The sequence below is a fragment of the Cajanus cajan genome, chromosome 7 (genome assembly GCF_000230855.2).
Source record: "Cajanus cajan strain Asha chromosome 7, NIPB_CcT2T_4, whole genome shotgun sequence".
NCBI lineage: Eukaryota > Viridiplantae > Streptophyta > Magnoliopsida > Fabales > Fabaceae > Cajanus > Cajanus cajan.
The window spans coordinates 58,637,704-58,659,172 of NC_138523.1; the positions used below are offsets into that span (position 1 = coordinate 58,637,704).

General features: G+C 29.5%; 1 protein-coding gene across 1 annotated transcript; it reads left to right on the top strand.

Annotated features, from left to right (window-relative positions):
* The first annotated feature begins 9,449 nt into the window (after nt 1-9,449).
* On the top strand, nt 9,450-10,302 carry LOC109797340 (uncharacterized). Its single transcript, XM_020357351.3, has one exon. It carries the CDS (start codon nt 9,578-9,580, stop codon nt 10,091-10,093), a length of 516 nt encoding a protein of 171 aa, XP_020212940.1. The 5' UTR covers nt 9,450-9,577; the 3' UTR covers nt 10,094-10,302.
* The last annotated feature ends 11,167 nt before the right edge of the window (nt 10,303-21,469 follow it).

A 21,469-nucleotide genomic window follows, 5' to 3' on the forward strand; every position in this document is an offset into this window, starting at 1 on the left:
CTTGTTTGTATGCCTAATCATATATGCATGAATCTTTTTTAACCAAAAAATAATTATTTTTAATGAAAATTAATTATTATTTTTAATGATAAACAATTTTTTTTACCAAAATTATATTTATATAAAAAAATCAACAACTGATATATTTTATTTATTAATTTTGTCAGATTTTATTGATATCTAAAATTTGTAACTATTCAAAAAAAATTTATGGAGAGTGTGCGTAAATATATTTATTATACAAATTTAAATATGATTTTCATCTATCAATAAGTTGTTATTAAAATGATATTAATTCTCTTAAATAAAATTTTATATTTAAGCTTTATTTATATATATATATATATATATATATATATATATATATATATATATATATATATATAAAAGGTGACTGAGAGGAGAGACTTCACTAAAAATGACTAATCAAAATTTGTGATAAGATTAATTCAATGAATACTTCATATCAATAATATAATTAAAAAATATATGATTTTCGTTATTGTAATTTAATATTTTTATTTTTTATTCCTATAAATTATTTATTTAAATTATGTCTATAAAATGCAATTGTTTAATTTTTCATTTTTATAAAATACTTCAAACTCTTTAATCCACTATACATCATTTGTTCCTCTTTTTATAACACACAGATAAAAACATACATACTTTATGCATTACTAAGGATCACCGTTAATTAGTTAATATTGGAGAGGTTAATAATGGTGAGCACGACAAAGTTCACTTCCTTCTACAAGTGAAGATAATATTTATTAACTATATATCATTATTTTCAAAATATAAAGATAAAAAAGTAAAATATAATTATATTTTAAAAACAATAAAAAGAAATTGGTACAAAATATTATAACTCAATCATGTGAATAATATATCTAACATGCATTTTTTAGTGCACCACCATGAATCACTTAGAAGAGCGATCCACCTTGGCCACCATTAGTAACTTGACCCTTCTATTTTACATGATACAAATATTATGTGAATTATATTTTCACAATTTCTTTAAAATAATTATCATGTGGTGCTTTATATCATGTACTTACGGATGGGTTTGGGAATAAAAAACAAATTCGAACAAACCTATATTACTTAATTTTTTACTCAAATATGGCGAAGCACAAGTGAACTTCATTGAGTGGGTCAAGGATTGTTCGAATTGCAAGTTTTAATGGGTGAGTTTTTTTTATAATTATTTTTATCAATAGCTAAGACAAAAACAAATGGGTGAGTTCAATTGGTTTGAGACAATCTTTGCGTCAAAATACTTTTTAGTCATATTATTGTTTAATAAGAGCATCTTCAATATTTCATTGACTCTTTATTTGATGATTATCAAGTTTCATTTCCTATTTACTATTCTATGCATACAAAAATTCTGGTACAAGTCACTTTGGGTAAAAAGAAAAAACTAACTATCTCTAAAGTACAAAATTCTTATAGTAAAGGATAAAAGTAGATAATTGTCTGAGACACCCATATAAAATGAAAATTTCAAAATTGACTCATGATTTTATCAATTAATTCATTCTATATATGTTTTCAATATATCTTAATCCATCTCTCTATATATTAGAATAATTATTATATGAAAGTATTTTTTTAAAATTAAACTTTAACAAAATTATTTACAACTAACTTTTTTCAACGAGAGTATCATTAACACTGTTTTTTATACCTCTTATCTCTTTAAGTTTAATTTTATTTTAATTGTATATTAAATTTCAATACTTTTTTGAAAATTATCGATCATTAAAATATTTTTGTATTATTATATAAATAATTTTTTATAAATTTTAAATATAATTTATAATAAAAAAAATGTATTATTCTATATCTTAATCATAATAAAATTTATATATTTAATTTTTTATTTATTCCGTATGAATTATATAAAATAACGTTATTATATATATATATATATATACATATATTATATAAACTAAAATACTAATTTTTATATAAAAATATATAAATAACACAGACTTTACATATAACATCTACTACTTTATTTTAATAATCAACAGATTTACCCGTGAATAAATTTTTTATAAAAGTTTATTTCTCAATATTTAACTACTTAAATTTTTAAAGGAAAAAATGTATTTGTGAAATAATCTAGTTGTTTAGGATAATAATTTAAATTTATGAATAAATTTTTTTCTTCTAAGGTAAGTTTTTTTTTTTAAATTTAAAATTTGATGTTTATGATTATTTTTAACAGTTTTTTAAAATTAATTTATCATATAAAAGATAATTTTTGTTATATTTAAATAAAATTAGATATTTTAAAATTGTTTTTAACAAATCTATCCAAACAAAATTTTATTTTGATTATAATTGATTATTAAAATAATACTAGGTATGGTTCTAATTGTAAGTAGCAACATAAAATTTTCTTTGATCTTAATTATAATCTACGATCAATAATTTAAAAAATTAGTTAGAAGTAAAATATTTGTATATCCTTAAATTATTAACAAAATTTATTTTGTGTATTTAGTTGTTATTTATCTATTGGATTATTAATATTTATATTAAACAGAGTGGTAGACGTGAAGTAGGGATGAGAGGAAATGGTGGTTGACTCGAGAGTGTGAGTGACTGAATGGCACTGTGGGGCGATAATGGTAGATATATTTTGGGAGCACTGAATCTGAATCCATTCACGTGGACGTGGTGGTTGAGAAACCACAACCACCTTTCTTCTCTCTTAATTCCTACTATTACCCTAATAACCATTAACTTTCTTTTATTTCTGCTCCTAAACAAGGATCAAGCCAACACCCCCTTCGCTTTCGCTTTCTAACCCTCGCAATTAAAATTATTTAATTTCGTTTACTTCTTCTCTAATTGAATTATGTCATATTTGTATAATTACTCTGCTATCAAGATAGCAAGTTAGCAACAACTATTTCACAACACACCCTCTTTTATATTCTAACTACTTTAAATTAAATTCTCTCTCTTTCCGCACTATAAAAAAAAAAAAAAAAAAAAAAAAAAACTAGCAGGAATAAAGTCACCGAGTGCTTTTGCTAAAAAAAAATTAAGAAAACAAATTTGTACGATTATCAAAAAAATTACTTATAGTTATTAAGAATAAAATAAAAAAATAAAAGTTAACATCAAATGAAGAAATTTCTTTTATTATTAGTATCAATAAAATTATAAAATAAAAAATAAAAATTTGATGCAGAATAAAAATTATTGATTAAAATAAGTCTACAAAATTTATTATTGAAGTAAATTTACATATATTTATTTTACTCAATATTTATATAATACATATTTTATTAATTAAAATCAATGAATAAAATATTTGTATGATTATTTGTCAATTTGACTTAATAAAACTAAGTACTAAATAATTTTAAATTTTTTAAAAATTTTATAAACTTGATTTATGCATTAAAATATTTTAAATTAACGATTAAATTGTTAAAATTTGATGTAAATATGATAGAATAAATTTAAGTAACTTACTTTTTAGATAGATCTACCTTATAATTTATATTCTATATTAAATTTTAATAATTTAATTGTTGAATTAAACATTTTTAATATATATATAAAATCTGTATTTTTTTTAAATTAAAAGTATTTAATTCTTCGATATATAAATTTAAATCAGTTTATAATTATTCATCCATTTAAATTAATAAAATAAATTATTAAATAATTTTTATTATTTCTTTTAGAAAATATAGACTTTATATATCAAGATCTATTTATACTATGATGTCAAATTAGTTAAACGATACTTGCAATGTATGAAATGATATCATTTTATTTTAATAAATGAAATAATATTAAGATATATATATATATATATATATATATATATATATATATATATATATATATATATATATCCATTACTAAACAATATATCTAGAAGAGTTGAATTCATTTGAAACATAATTATGTATATTTGTGAACTTTACTTTTCTATCGTGTAAATATTTCATATTTTATTTGTCAAATAAAAATCTATTAGTTAACAAGTAACAACTGAATGTTAAAGTGAAATATACAATTTATCTTCAAAATTTAAATATTATGTCTCTACATCATTCTTATATTTATTTTGTTTTTTTTATCCACTTATCAAAAAATATATCATTTTCAAATGTATTTTTATATATAATCAATAATTTAAAATAATTTTATATCATAGTATGAATTATCTATCATAAATCTAAAATATAAGTTATATATTCAAGATTACTTATTTATTATAATCTTTATTTCCTTTTAATCACTTTTTATTTATTATAAATGTTCAGAATTAGTTTTGTGTTTTCACTTTTTATTTTTATTATTAATTACAGAAATATCATATTATCCTCATTTTATTTGCTTTTTTGATATTTATAAAATAGAAAATAAATTTTTTTTTTACTATTTTCTTCAAACTTTTGAAAATAAAAAAAATCCTTATTTATTTGTGTTGGTAAAGAAGTATAAAATCAAACATTTTGATATTTGTATGCAATAATTTAGTCTCTTTTCAGAAATAAATTATTGTGTAAAAAATAAAGTTGATATTTAGTTTTTTATTTAGACGGGTGGTGTCTGATTTGATTTTTTGAGTGATGTATTTAATTGAATACATAGAGAAGGTATTTGTGTAGCAGTAGAGAGGAGAGATACTTATGGATTACTGGTAGGAGTTAGGTGGACATGGCAGAGATACCAAAATTACTACTACCTAATTTCACCCTTCTTAACCTCTTTAAACAAACTACTTTATTATGTCTTCTTTGCTTCAAAAGAATCAGTGGGATTTTAAGTTCTTTTCTTATTTATTTCTAAAAAAAACATATTTTTATATTTTCCATTTTTCAATTCAAACATGGGTAAGAACATTTTTAAATATTATACATTAAATGTTTTATTTTTTCACCCTTCCAAATCTCTTCGATATTGAAAGATACTTAAAATTAGATGATTTTTTTTCCTATTCCTTTCTTTCTATTTTTTCATTTTCTTTTTCTTCTAAAAGTTAAATTAAATAACTAATTTTTATAAAGATTTTTTCCTTCTCCCACCTCCCATCTCCATTCTACCGAATATACATTTTTTGTCCTTCCTTCGCTTTTACATTTCTCTTTTAATAATTATTATAATTTTCTTTTTCTTTTCCTTCTGTCTCTCATTTTTCTCCTTTTCACTTTTTTCAACCCCAATATAACATTTATAAGATTAGAAATACAGTCTTCAATACAAACTTAACTCGTGAATTTGTTAGAAACCATGGTTAATCAGACATGTATTTAAGATATAGCGTGGTCTTTTTATAAGTTTAAAAAATTAATAAACATATGTAAATGAAAATAGTAAATTATTATAAAAATTCAACGACTGCACATTATTATAGAATGAAAAAAAAACACATTAGTAATGCGTAAAAAAATTACTAGTAACTTTTATATAAAATAAAAATAAATCAATTAAAGTTTTTTTTAGTGAAAATAATGAACAAATTACTATCAATGAATAATTGTAATTTATTTTGTGTGTAAATTAATATTTATGTTAATTTAGGTGAAAAACAAACGAAAAAATCAGTGAATAAATATGAAATAATAAAAAATTCACTTTACATATCTGACCTTATCTGGATTCGAATGTATAATTTTTTTTATATAAGTTTTATAAATTATTCATATAAATTACATTGAACATCTTATCCATCAATAAAAAAAATCATAATTTTTTCCAAAATACGTACTCTTACATGTACTTGCGAATGAGACTATTATGTTGATATTTCGTGATTTAATGATAAAATTAATGTTAGTTAGGTAAGTTAAATTTTATTTGAAATTTCAATGTAGCATCAAAACTATTTTTTGTAGAATAAAAAATAACATATCAATAAATCGTTGGTTTAATTAGTACTAAAAACAATATTTGTACATTTACACGTATTACTATCGTTCTTAAATATATTAAAATTTATTTATTTATAAAATTATTAATTTTTATATTGAGATAACATAACTAAATATTAGAATATTTTCTAAAAAATATATAAAAAGAACATAAGTATTCAAGTTAGATATAATCTTATGTATACTACCTCTCTCTTTGATTATAAGATACTTGCAATTAAATTACACTCCTTAATAAAATCAATTAATAGCATTAAATTTCTCAATAATTTAAACTATTTTTTTAAAATTAAACTTAATTTTTTTCACTCAATCGTTTTACAGATAGTTAATTAATGACTATAATTTAAAAATGCCAAATGATAAATATATTTATTTATTTTATGATTATATTGTAAATAAAAATTTATTACATTTATAATATTTATAAACAATAATTTTAATTTGTCTTATGGATTAATAAAAAGTTATTGAAAATCGGAGTAATAAAATGTCTCGTATCTCATTTCATTCCATTCATTGTGTCCAGTCTTATCTCATCTCGTCCTATCCATTGTGTCTGGTCTTATCTTGTCTTATCCCAATGCTCCATCTCATTTCACTTACGAAGTAAGTTCAAAAATTTAACTCACTTTATTTAATAATTAAAAAGGTATATATATATAGTATTTATTAAAAATTAAATAAATAAACTTAATTTGTCAATAATAATCAATTTAGACACAAAAAAAGGAATAAAAAAATCCAAGTATTGTAAACATGAAAATTTTAAAAATTATACTTGAACAAATAAGATTTTTAAAATTATTCGGCTTAAAAGAAAAAAATTACTGAGAGATAATTATAAATTCCAATTTTTAGCTTAAAAACAACTTAAGAAAAAAAAGCCTTTACAAATTTAATATTTTTTAAACATGTAAAACATTAACATGTGAAAAATTTAGACCACCTAAAATTTATCAATATTATTTTTATTTATAGTATATATAAAAGTCATATGACTTTTACAACTATATTGTAAATACAAATTTATTATGTTTATAATATCTATAAACAATATTTTAAAGATTTTTTATTGATTAATAAAAAGTTATTTCGAAGTCACAGTAACCAAATATTTTGTGTCCCATATCGTCTTACTTAATAAATTGAGTTAAAAATCTAATTAACTCAATTTAATAATTAAAAAGTACATATATAATATTTATTAAAAATTAAATAAATAAACCTACTTTTTCAGTAATAATTAATTTATATACATTAAATAGAATACAAAAAATTAAAGCATTATAAAAAATGAAAATTTCAATTTAGCTTAAAAAATATTAAGAAATAATTAACAATTTCAAGTTTTGTATGTTTAGGGTTTGAGTGAGACACATGACGCTTTAAGCAAACACTCCTTAGATAAAAACAACATAGAACATGATTCGTCAAATTAAGCATTTTAACTCGATTTCTCTTGATAATTTCAATTATCCACCATACCAATCTAACATGCAGCTTCAAATCAATACATACTCATCGTAATCAACTCAAATTCATCAAATTGAATAACATATAAAACAATTAAACTCTTAAGAATTTTTTAATTTTCAAAGTTTAAAACAAAAACAATGCACCTTCAAAATTATTTAAATAATATAATAAGATAAATAACAATTCATAACAAAGTGTCACACTTGTCACTGTTTAAGTGTTATATTTATTGACCAAACATGTGGAGATAAAAATTACAAAATAACATGTCAAAAATCTTCTTTTATATCTATTTTATTAAGTGTTTAATATTTATTTTATTAATAAATCTTATTTACATATTTGTTTAGTTTTTTCTCATTTTCAAATATCATATTACTGAATGTCACATTATTTAAATATTATTAAATGTTAAAACTTAATTGTTGATAAATATTAATTTGACAGAAGAATTGAAAATTCATATTTTTAAAATCAAAGGCATTAAATATCTTTGTTTTAAAATAAATAAATCAAAATTACATATTAAAAAAGTAGATAAATAAAAAATGTAATTTATAAAAAAAAAATAGTATTACCGCAATTAGGTTTTTTTTTTCCTGCTCAAATAGCTAGTACTTTTTTTTTAATTAGAATTAACTTTTTTTTTCTCTCTTTCTTCTATCGCAATTGTTTTTTTTTTTTCTCCAGCTTTCTAAAAAAAATATTATCCAAACAAGTTAGTGTCAAGCGATTATTTTTTTAATAAGTGTTTCTTCTAAAAATAGTCTAAATAAACATACTCAAAGTCCTGTATTTCTCTTTACTAATTGCATACAAGGGAAACAAAATCTTATCTCTTATTATACACGTGTACTTATTTACATATTTATACTTACGAAATACAGACACTTCGCGTCTTCATTTAAATAGTACGTCAATTGAATAATATGTATTGTGTAATTATTATTACTTGGTAACATGTTTCCTTTAGATTTGAAGAATTTTTTTTTGTTGCATCTATTAATTATTTTGTATAATCTTTAATTTTCAATTTACTAGGTAGTTTCTCAAAGTGTGAAAAGTTTAAAAACTGAAGTCGTTGAATAAAAATAAATAAATGTAAACAATAAAAGAGAATGTGAATTAGATATAATTAGACGAATAAATTAGTTAAAAACCTGTAAATATCTAAAGAAAATATTACTTTAATTGAAAGTATAGACGTAGATTATATAAATTCAATTATGATATATAAAAATATATATAATATTACTAATTAAATTTTTATTTATAAGTATTTAAAAATGAAAAAGAATTAGAAAGGAAGATATTAAAATATAGTAGCACAAGTATTGAAGCACATGAGAAACGTTGCGATCTGAAAAGCAAATGTTTATCCATTTTTGCAATTAGGAATAGTTAAAATGTTTGTGAAATTTGAGATATTAAAGATAGAGAAGATAAGAATCTGTGTATCCCATTGATTGAGGCAGTGATAGTGGGCAACATTATCGTAGAAGTTTTTAATACAATTTTATTGAGGATGTCGTTGGCAGCACTCAAGCTCAAGCAAACGACCCTTTCCTTTTCCTTCAAACCTTCTGAGAAGGCCCATTCCCATCGACCAGTTTGGAATTTTGAACGCAATTTAAAGTCTAATCAAATCCCATCGATATCATCCAAAATTAAAAAAGAAAAAAGGAAAACTCAACAAGTTTGATTCCCAAAACGCCCTCACACTTACTTAACCCTCTTTCCTACCAACCAAAAGACGAGCCGAATAAAGCACGTACGAAAGCGGTGATTGACTAGGCCAGTGGGGCCCGCGGACTCCAACGCCAAATTCAACTCGATTTATTTATTTTTATTTTTTTTAAAAAAAGGCAAAAAAGCAGCCACCAGTTTCTTTTGAAAACAAGAACAGAAAAATAAAAATGAGAAACATGAAAACAAAAGGGCAAAATGAATGTGTGAATTGGGTTGGGTCCCACGCGCCTGCGTCGTCGCCATCATTACACACTCTCTTTCTTTTTCTTCTTTCTCTCTCCATTGTCCCCCTTTATATATAAACCCTCATCGGATCTCTTCGCCACCACAACCCACCGTGTCAACGAGAGTTGAAACAGCGTCTCTCTCTTTAATCTCTTTACCCAAAACGCTACCGTTTTCCTCTTTTTATTTTTTCTCTCTCTCTCTCTATGGATGCTAATGATTCCGCTTCCAAGAAGCGACTCAGGGATGACTCGGACGAGTCAGTTCTGGAATCGTCCGAGGCGAAGCGACTCAGAGACGATTTACTCGAGTTCCTGGACGACGCCGATGACACACCTTCCACTCAGGACCTGGACTCCGTCATGAAGAGCTTGCAGGAGGAGATCTCCGCCGTGGCGTCAGATTCCGGCGAGTCTCAGGCGCAGATCGGGTACCTCTTGGAGGCCTCGGACGACGAGCTAGGGCTTCCTCCCGCCGGAAAGTCGTCGGCTGCGGAGGAGAAGAAGGAGGAAAGCGAGTTGGTCCGAGTGGCATCTGACTCGTCTGGAATCGGTGAATTGTGGGAGTTTGAGGATCAGATTTCGAGATACGAGTCGTTTGATTTGGGAAGCGGGTTTGGGTATGAGTGTGATGAGTACGTTGCATTCGATGGACTTTTCGATCATTCGGATGTGTACGGTTTTTCTGATTCGTGGCGGCACGGAACCTTGCCCACACAATAGAAATAAAAAACTAAAAAAGAGGGGAAAAGATTGTTAGAGATGTAAATATTTTATTTTCCCTATTTGTTATTTTTGTTCCCTTTTCTGGATGAAGGGAATTACAGAAGATTAAATGCAGGACTTAGGGTAAAAACATGCAAAGGAAATTGCTTCCTTATAGTGTATTTCATTCTGCCTCTAAAACATTTTCTTCCGGAGTCTGGGCATAATTTTTGTGCTACTCAACTCTAATCTAACTGCAAATGGGATTTTTTTAAATACTATTTTTTTAAATTTTGTAATTAAAACTAAAATATAAGTATTAGAAGAGTTTATTTGCTTCGTTGGGATTTTCTTTTAAGATGTATATTATTTTCTATTCTTATCTTTAAAATAACAATAGAATAAAAATATAAATTAGTTTAAAAAATTAATTAATTTTTGAGTCTATAACTTTAGAATTTTATTTTTAAATTTTTATAATTACAAATATAATTATACTTTTTGAAATGGAAGGAACAAAGTTAAGTGATATATTGATCTAATAGACAACTAAGTTAAGAATAGGAGTTGAGGAATTAATACAAACCTTTCTACTTGTATATAATTTATCAATCACGCTTAAGGAAAGTTAAACTAATTTTAATCTTAGAAGAAGATTTAGTCTAAAATTTAATCTTTAATAATTAAGATTATGTACTAAAATATGATACTTAATAAATAATTATTTTATCAAAATTTGAAATTTTCAAGACTCAAATCCATCATAATTAAGTATAAAAATCTTATTCTTAAAGAAATGATAAACAATTTATTTTTTTAAATATTTTGGTTTTGGTTTAGCAACTATATTAAATCTTAGGACTTTTTTTTCATACAAGAACATTTTGACATTTAACATGGGACGATAATGAAACTTCTCCTACACTTTAAGATTTATAAATTAAAGGTGTAAAGAGGTAGAGATGGCGAAAGGAATAATGTCAAATCATAAGACTCACCATTCAAGGATGGAGGAGATGATGACCATGATCAACAACATGAAAGAGGATAATGGTCAAGCTAGGAGGAGAGAGGAGGAGATTGGGAGGGAGAATGAAGAAATGTGACGAAGGGCAAATTACAAAAGGCAATAGAGGCCAACCTCATGATGAGGGAGGGAGATCAGGTGATAGAGGTGTCGCATGATTTTAAACCTTTTTCAAAAGAAATGGAGGTAGAATTTGTCCCATGAGATTATGGGATGCCTAAAGTTAATTCGTTTGATGGAACACATGATCCTAGTTAACAATTGACGAACTTTCGTGTCCAACTGTTGATTTGCAAAGGTATTGTGGGAGCACAATGCAAGATGTTCATGGGAACCTTTTCAATGGATTGGTTCATGGAACTGGCTTTGGATTGGTCCAATTGTCTACCAGATCGATCCATAATCAATTTCGATGTGTTTAGTCGATTGTTTATAACTCAATTTGTTGCTAACAAGTGAAAAACCCAACCACCTGAGGTTTATTTGACTTAAAGCAACAATGGGGGAAATCTTTAAAAGATTTCTACTTAAGATTCAATGAAGTCTCAATAAGGATTGTATTTATTGTCGAAAAATGGTAGTTGTAGCATTTCAAAAGGCTTACGACCAAAGGAATTCGATGAGTCGCTAGAAATGATGAATTACTGAACAATTGTTAAGGTAAAAACATATGCTCTAAGCTATATAAAGTTGAAGGAGGGTTAGATTAGCAAAAGATCGGAAGAAGACAAAAGTTGGTCCCAGAAACCAAGGGAGTGAAAAATCATTTATGTCCTCAAACTGATTGGAACAAGAGTAATGAACATTACACTCTGAGAAGGGAGTAGAATGTCAAGAATTTGAGGTATGGAAGTCAGCAGATAATCAATCGGGGAAGAAATGAAGAACAAGAGAAATTTACTCAATGTGACTCGAAAACAAGTTTTGCGGGATATAAATAACGCATGTTACTATTATTGATTGCCAAACAAGACCATATAAAAATGAATGGTGTGAGTTTCACAAAACATATGGTCATAATACTGAAAATCATTTTGTTTTGGGAATAAAAATTGTGCATTTGATCAAAAAGGGTCATTCGAGCAAAATCATTAAAAGAAAAGGAGAAAGAAGCTGGGGAGAAAGGAAAAGAGGATAAGGTACTGTTAGGCATACTCGAAAATCATGTGACTCGAAAAGATTGATAGCGCTGCCTGAGAAGTAAAATCAACACATGATGAAATTATGGGACTCGAAAAAAACAAGTGTTGCTCGAAAATAGTTGAAAAGTTGAGACCGTCAGAACATGGAGGTTAAGCCAAAACGGTTACTAAAAAATCAATCGAGAAAACAAGGAACGTGGGAAGAGCGGTTAAAGGAAGTTGAGTCAAGACCACGTAGCAAAGATAGTGGATAGCGGTTGAGTCAAAAGCGTACATGTACAGAATCAACCGCCTTTAATTGCTCTATAAATACAAGGAGTACGGACCTTTACTGGGGTCGAAAAACTCATACTAAAATTATACTCTGAAGTACTCTCTGCCTGCGCATATGGCTTTCGTACACGGAATTGTTTTTGGGTATGATTTCTTCTCGGCCATTTTCCTGTTTTCATCTTAGGAGTAGATTTAGTGTAGTTTCTTGTCCTTCTTGTAAGCATGTAGTGGAATTGTATACCTGAACAATATGCTTCAACTTGTACTGTAACTTGATCATTATATAAAATTGAACCATGATTTGTATTGCTAATATCATTATTGTTCATTCTGTTCATCTAAGTGTTTACGTGCATGGAAATAATTATCTATTAATCATTGATGAATGCTTAGAGACCAGTAATTATTGATCATTCTATTTCATTCCTTTTCATTGTAATCCGAGAACATATGCCTAAATTGAAATACTTGCTGTGCTAGTCTAAATAAAAAGAACCTATTAACGATTTCCACCGTAAACAAATTGGCACGCCCGGTGGGACCCGTTTAATTTAGAACATAATTGGACTAGTTTTAGGTGTGTGAATTGCATGAGATTAAGGAGTGGAAGAACTATGTCTACGTCTGATAACATGAACGTAAACCATAATAATGTAGATGTAGAACAGCCTAACTCCAATCCTGATAATGCTACCAATGTGACCAGGGGGGCAAGATCTCCTCCTGTGTTGCTTGAAAACCATGCTAGGCATAATAATATCACTCAAGAGTTGGTAAATGTTACTAGAGAGTATCCCTGGGGTATGCCACAGAATTGGCGAAATACCCAACCTGTGCATGTCGAAATGCCAATACCGCTAATAGGACCCAATTCACAAATGCATGTATCCCCACAGGGTTATAATCCTGGGCCGAATGGCATGGGTTTTGTTATGCAAGACCCGTATCAGCATGTAGGAACAAGTCAGGAGGGTTCATTAATTCGACAAGGTAGTTACATGCCCACGGGTATTAGTAATCAAGCAATGATGGCCCTTCGACAACAAATGGACCATAGTAATCATGACATGGTCAATTTGTTGTCTACTCAGATGCACAACATCATGACACCCCTTTACGAGCTAATAAACAAAATAGGAGATAAGTTGGGTAATGGGACTCCTTCGAGAGCAATGAGTGTGAATCTGAACGATACAGAAAACCCTGGGGGGCATGGAAATTTGCAAAACATAGTTCGACCTAACAGGAACCCTAATGATAATTTAGATCAAATGGTAGAAAGGATATTGAATAGACATGGATTTGATGTAGGTCGGAATGAACGCCCATACTTTGTGTCAGCCTTTCCAGATTATATTACACAAGTAGAATTACCCCGTGGAATGAAAGTCCCAAAATTCTCGAAATTTGCAGGAGATATAACTGAGTCAACAGTTGAACACATAGCTAGGTATGGGGTCGAATGTGGGGATTTGGCTAATAATGAATACTTGAAAATGAAATATTTCCCAAGTTCGTTGACTAAACATGCTTTTACCTGGTTTACCACCCTGCCTCCTAATTCGATACATACTTGGGTACAGCTAGAAGGTAGCTTTCATGAGCATTTCTTTCGAGAGGAAACAAAGGTTAGTATAGTCGATCTAATGAATATCAAAAGGCAAAGTAATGAAACATTAGATGACTATTTAAATAGGTTTAGGCAATTAAAATCTCGATGCTATACTAATATTCCAGAACATGAATTGGTTAGAATCGCCGCCACAGGTTTAGACTTCTCAATACGCAAAAAATTAGTAAATGAACAATTGAGGGACATGGCTCAACTTGCTGAGAAAGTGAGGAGGATTGAGCAAATTAAATTAGAAAAGGAAAAGTTGATGAAATTCGACAAGTTCGTTCGAAAAGAAAAGATAGCGTATTTAGAAAGTTCTGAGTTAAATGAGGATTCTAATTATGAAGTTGTAAGTGAAGATTTCGAGATTAATTTGGCAGAATTGCGCCCTGGACCTACGTACCAATGTCAAATGCTAAAACCAGGAGGTAATATAGAAGGGAATTCGACTAAAAAATATAGTTTTGACGTTAGTAAGGCAGAAAAGATATTCGATACTTTGTTAAAAGATAAACAGATTATACTCCCAGAGAATCATAAAATTCCACCTTTCGAGCAAAGAAAAGGAAAGAAATTCTGCAAATATCATAATATGTATGGACATTGGACTAACAGTTGTATGCGTTTCAGGGATTTCATCGAGAAGGCGATTACTGATGGTCGCCTGGCTTTTGAAGAGAAGGAAATGAAAGTGGATGTTGACCCATTTGCTGCCCATACTGGCTATGTTGAACCAGTTTCGATGTCCATCAACATGGTGGAAGTCGCTGCTGAGGACGATGATAGCATTGAGCCCATTTCTGATGAGAAGCTCGAAGAGTTAATGGAGGATTTTGCTAAAGAGCAAGAACCCATATACCCAAAGGAAGGAGATAGTCTGGTGGAATTTTTATCGAAGAAAAAAGAAGCTGATAAAGAGGTCATGTTGTGTCCTCGATGCAGTGCTGTCTTCGACAGAGCAGCGGCTAAGGCTTTCGAGGAGTCTGAAATAATGAAGAATTACAAAGTTGAGAAGCTGCGTGAAAAAATGAAGGCCAATGCTAGGTTGAATGCTGGTCTGACTATGAGGCAAGTTCATATGCCTCAATATAATGCCCCGGTTGGGAAGATGGAGATGTATAACTCGTCTAGGTTCGGCAATACTTTTGTGCCGAACGCGAATGTGCCTGTCGGGACATGGAACGCACCACCTAGGTCTATGATGGGTCGAGGTAAACAAGTAATGACTAGCATGGGAAACCCGGAACAAAGAAATGCAGGAAAATTTTCGAACTTGACTACACGGAATGTTGGAATTCCAGCTGGGGGATATGGACGTGGATTTCGACAGCCATTGAACAACTTAACCAAAACTCAATGGAGGAGGCAGCAAAGGATGCGTAAAGCAACCTTTGAAGGTAGGGGAGGAAATCGTTTTTCGATCCCAGTTCCCCAGAAAGGGGAATCTTCTGGCAAGTTCATCGAAGACGATGAAGACATGATAACAAACTGCTTCGAGAGCGGTTTCGAGGATTCTTTGGAAGATATTTGCGGGGTAGTTTCCATTTTACCTTCGGAGTATGCTGGTGCTATGGAATCCGTGAATGAACAAGAGGATATCATCAGGGAAGACGTTTTCGAGGACCCCAATTATGAGTCCAAAATCATATGGGTCAATCAAATCTCGAGGGTTATCCCTAAGTTCAACTCTGCTGTTTTCGACTCTCCCACAGAGGAAATGAAAGGACATCTCAAACCCCTATTGTTAACACTGATGATTGAAGGGCAAGAGGTAAACAAGGTCTTGGTCGATGGAGGCGCAGCTGTGAATATTTTGCCTAAGACAATGCTGAAAAGGTTTGGGAAATCCTTGGATGATTTGAAACCCCATAACATCATGATCTCCGACTATGCAGGCAAGTCTTCACATCCTGAAGGTATGATTCTGCTCGATGTACCATGTTTATAGTAACACCTTCCAAAGCAAACTTCAACGTGTTGCTAGGTCGGGAGTGGATTCATGGGGTAGGTGCTGTTCCTTCGACCGTACATCAGAAGGTTTTCTTCTGGAACGATGATGAAGGTTTAGAGGTTCTCGAAGCTGATCAGAAGACTTATGAAGTTGGCATGTATTTTGCTGATCAACAACTGACAGCATTTGCCAAGACCAAACCTTTTGACGCTTACAACTCTGGGGTGATGGATGAAGAGAAAGGTGTCAAGAAAACCTTTTGTTGGGATGTAAAGAGAGGATTCGTTATTCGAGCCGAAAAGAATTCGGCTCCTTTGGATGCATGAAGGACGAAGATCCTTATTCGAGCTTTTTAGCTCGAATATCGGCCTACGTGGCCGATCAAACGGCCAATTTGGCCGATAAAGATCAATTTGACAATGAGGTTAGCACGGATATGTTGGCTGAAGAAAAACAAAAAAAAAAGAAGAGATGGATTTCGAATCAATAAAGGAAAAAGAAAAACAACAAAAAGAAAAGGAGTTCGAAATCGGGAAAAAGAGGGATGAAAAGCAAAAAACAGAAAATCAATGTGACTCGAAAACAAGTTTTGCGGGATATAAATAACGCATGTTACTATTATTGATTGCCAAACAAGACCATATAAAAATGAATGGTGTGAGTTTCACAAAACATATGGTCATAATACTGAAAATCATTTTGTTTTGGGAATAAAAATTGTGCATTTGATCAAAAAGGGTCATTCGAGCAAAATCATTAAAAGAAAAGGAGAAAGAAGCTGGGGAGAAAGGAAAAGAGGATAAGGTACATTAAAATGTTTTGATGTGGAGAACGTTATATGGTTAATCTAGTCGCTTAACCAAAGTCTAAGCATTCAAAAGTGTAATTTGTCTATTCTTGCTATAAGGTTAATATTTTTATATTTGACTATCATGGGTTTATGGGTCTCAAGAACTTGGGATCATTAAATATACGATTTTGGTCTAGATTTTATAGGATTGGAATTAATCCAACTTCCTTTAAACGTGATTAATAAATTATATACTAAGTATGGGGGATCGAATTAATTCTATCAACCTTTTTGTTTCTAACTTAGTCAAGTATACATCAAATGAAGAGGTCAGCTTCATTATGAGCCGATTTAAGATCAATCAATTTATCACTTAACTTTGTCTCCTCCATTTCAAAGGATACATGTCAGAATAAATTCGGGTTAAGTATACTTGTTCACCAGCCTTAAGCCTTAAAGGTGTATGGGTTAAGATAAAGCAATTCGACATCAATAATAAGTCGGGATATATCCAAGAAGTTACACTTGTCCACTAGTCTTGAGCCTTAAAAGCGTAAGGGTTAGGATAAAGCAATCCGACATTAGTAGTACCCAATTGAAATATATTTGAGAAGGTATACTAGTCCACCAGTCCCAAGCCATAAAGGTGTAGGGGTTAGTATAAATCAAATCTAGCATCAGTAGTATCTAGTTGGGATATATTTGGAATACATTAGTAGTACCCAATTAGAATATATTTGAGAAGGTATACTAGTCCACCAGCCCCGAGCCATAAAGGTGTAAGGGTTAAGATAAAACAAATCTAGCATCAATAATATCTAGTTGGGATATATCTGAGAAGGTGCATTTGCCTACTATTCATGAGCCTTAAAGATGTAGGGGTTAGTTTAATATGTTAATTGACTCTATCGTTTCAAGGACAATTATGTGAAAGGGTGCATCTATTCAAATTTGAAATAAAAAATATATGTATTATGTTACATCACTTTTTTACCATAATTAAATATTTTGTGAATGTGTTTTAGGTTTAAAGTTTAAATTATTTTTTAATCCATCAAAGTATATGATTGTCTTTAGATTTTGATGGATTAAAAGATATATTCTTATTTAATTACAATGATCTACATCTATGTATAAAGGAGGTTTTTTATTTTTATTTTTATGTACATATTTTGTTTCACGTTTTTATCTCTTATTATTTATTATTTGTTAGTTAAAGTATAAAGTTAAATAAAAATTCTCAGAAATTTAAAACAAAATAACCGTAAATAAATAAAACTATGCTTAAATTTTTATTTCTTCTATAGAAGTGATAATTAATTTACTCTTTCTTTCTGTCTAGTTTATAGTAAGTTGAGTTTGTTTCCCTATTTATCTTTTTCTACAACTATCCGTAATTCCGTATACCTACCTATCTTCTCCCATTTTTATTATTACTCTCTTAATCTCTTTCCAACCATCTGATCTGGTTTTCATCCTTCCCTTCTTGAATGGTTCTCTTCTCCTTTAATCTCTCTCTCGTTAGATCTTGAAACAACTTTTCGGTGGTTTGCAGTTTTGGTGGGTCATTCAAGAAAAATAGATGTTAGATGGTGCTTTCATGACATTCGGTGGTGGAACTACCAGACTTGTGGATTTTGGATCTAACTTTTGTGTCTCAAATTTGTTGCTTCAATTTCTGCTTTATTCTTCCCCCAATTTACTCACTTCTTGCTGTACCTTACAACTCTCCCATTTTTGGTGAGTAATTGTAACTTTTATGCATTATTTGGAACGGTAGAAAAATTTCAAGAAGACAAAATACAAGTTTTACTTTCTTTTCCCTATTTGGTAACATTCTAGAGAAGAAACTAGAAAGAATGATTAAAACACGCAATACCCATTTTATTATTCTTTTCAAATTGGAAAGAAAAAAGAAGAAGAAAGTTGTTGTATATAAAAGAAGAAAAAATTAATATTATTTTAACATATTTTTTATTTTATATATATATATATATATATATATATATATAACTTTCTACACAAATAAATAAAGTTTTAATTTTATTTTCCTTTTTGTTAAACAACTTATAATTACGGCAAATGTGAGTTAAGTTTCATCCATGAAAACTACTCCTATATTTGATAAAAGTTGAAAACTTTCTTTCCAAAATTCTAATTTCAAGATATAAAACAAAGAAGAAATAATTTGTTGCTTTAAGTCTAAAATCACTTTTAAGCTCTTTCAAAAATATACATATAATTGTTCTTACAAGTTACCGAAAACAACATAGTTCTTTCAATGTACAAATAAGAAGAAAAAAAAATCAACTTTTCTAATAAGGGGGAAATGACATGTTTTACAATTTTAATTTCTTTATACTATTTTTTTTTTTTTTTTTTATATTGGAATGATGGAGAAAAGAGTAATGTTATGCATACAGGACAAGTAAACTAATTGATCGAATTGGACCACATACCAAATTAAAAAATGAACTAGTTTTTATGACATAGCAAGAATGGATTGGTGGGTGATGACATAGCGCATAGGCTCGTTGACTTGTAATGGTACGTTTTGACAGCTTGAAGGAGCTTATATTCAATGTCATCCATGGTTGGTCTTCCTTTTCCGCATGAATGCGAATCAGCTGCCCTGTTGGAAGCAATTGAGTGGGTAATTAATTGATCTTGGGTTGGATCATGTTATGTTCGAGCTTGTTAAAGAGTCGTCGCAAGCATTTGCAAGTCTCAGGTTGATGTACCGGAATATAGAGAAGAGAAGAATTAGGAAAAATGTTTCTGAAATGCTTAGACTTGTCTGGTTGGAAGCACACAAGTTGGTCTAAGAGACAGAGACAGAGACAGAAACAGTATCCAACAATAATAGAAGAACTGAGTCATCAATTTTCTCTTGCTGAGATTAGGAAATCAACCAAAAACTTGGACAAAAGCAGACTAATTGAAGAAAGAGGACTTGGAATCAAAGTATACAAAGGGATTCTTCTTCAATACAGCGATGCTTCAGATTATACAGTCACGGTAAAGCGGTTTAACGTGTGGAAGGAGCTATCTCATATCAGAAGGAGTACTTATTTTGGAGAAGCCTGTTGAGGAAAATATTGATCCGAATATAAGAGGAACTATTGCACCGGAGTGTTGGCAAGTCTTTATAAATATCACTGTTAGATGCTTGAAGTTGGAACCAGATGAACGACCAACAATCGGCGAAGTGGAGGTGGAACTTGAGCATGCTCTGTCGTTGCAAGAAAAAGCAGATTTCAGACACACCGATGGTCATTATACCTTGTTGTCGAAAACCATTATTAAGCTTGGACCGGAATGAGAATTTGAGCATCATCTGTCATTGCATTGCACCAAAGCAGATATATCATAAACCAATGGTGATTATACCTTACTATCAAATGCAATTGCTGCAATAGAAGACATGTTTCAAGGTACTTTGGTCACCTCCAATCGAGGGTTTTAGCTTTTTGCACCAGTTAAGTTTAATTGAGATATCTCCAGCTTTTGTAGCTATCCTTGTTTTTAGCATTTTGAATCTGATTGTATCTGAAACCGTTAATGTATTATCTTGAACTAGTATAGATTTGAAAGCTGTAATGAACTCCATGCTTGAGCCTATTATCTTACTCTTCCTCTTGTGTTTATTCTGGACTCTTTCACTTTACAAGAAACTGATTTAGGACAACCTTATAGAAGAGCTATTGTCTTCAATTCTTGTTGTCCAATTCCGATCTTAGAAAGGTAGCTGACAATTTTAATCCGAACAGATCCATAGAAACAGGAAGCTTTACCAATTCAATGGATCACTAATGATTGCTAAATATGGTTTACAGTGTGCTTGAGGTGTAAACGGTGAAACAAACAAATTAAAAGATTCAAATGAAGACTATGAAATTAGTTTCGTTCTCCACATAATTCTGCATGAGTTGGTGAATTGCTTAAAGTTTTCTTATATCATATTGTTCGGTAACTTTTTTTGTCTAATATTTTGCAAAATGATGGTACTCTTGACTCTTGAGGATAATTTTACTATGATTTATAGTAGTAGTTAACTATTTTGGAAGTCCATGTGTGTTGCCAATTTGTAATCAGTGGTGACCATTCAACATTGACTTCGCCTTTATCTAACTATAACTACGTAGTTTCAAATTAAAACTTCTTGTGTTGATACCGCCACTTCAAAGGGCAGTAGAGATATCAATTAGAGAACATTCTTTTTCTAACCATATAATTGGTGCAAAGTATCACTTTATCAATGATTAATTTTTTTTGTTAAAAAATAATTATTTTTAACAAATCTTTCTTTCCAATAATGTATTTTCTGCCTACGAGACTCGAATTGAGTAGAGGTTACTTTACATTAGAAAAATAATTTCCCAAAGCACTTAAGTTGTGTGAAATACTGTTATAGTAAGTGAACCTTGCTTCAGTGAATGGATAACGAGGTCTCATTGCAAATAGCACTCCTTAAAGTCGGAACAAACTTCTAAAAAGTAATACTTTGCACAATAGTTGATCTTCATAATCCAATAGTGCACCAATGTCAATGTGATGCATCGTTCCCAACATTGATGGCTAGGATCTCCCCGCATC

What these genes read in the sequence shown, in the direction of transcription:
- LOC109797340 (XM_020357351.3), top strand. Translation starts at nt 9,578, where the DNA reads ATGGATGCTAATGATTCCGCTTCCAAGAAGCGACTCAGGGATGACTCG.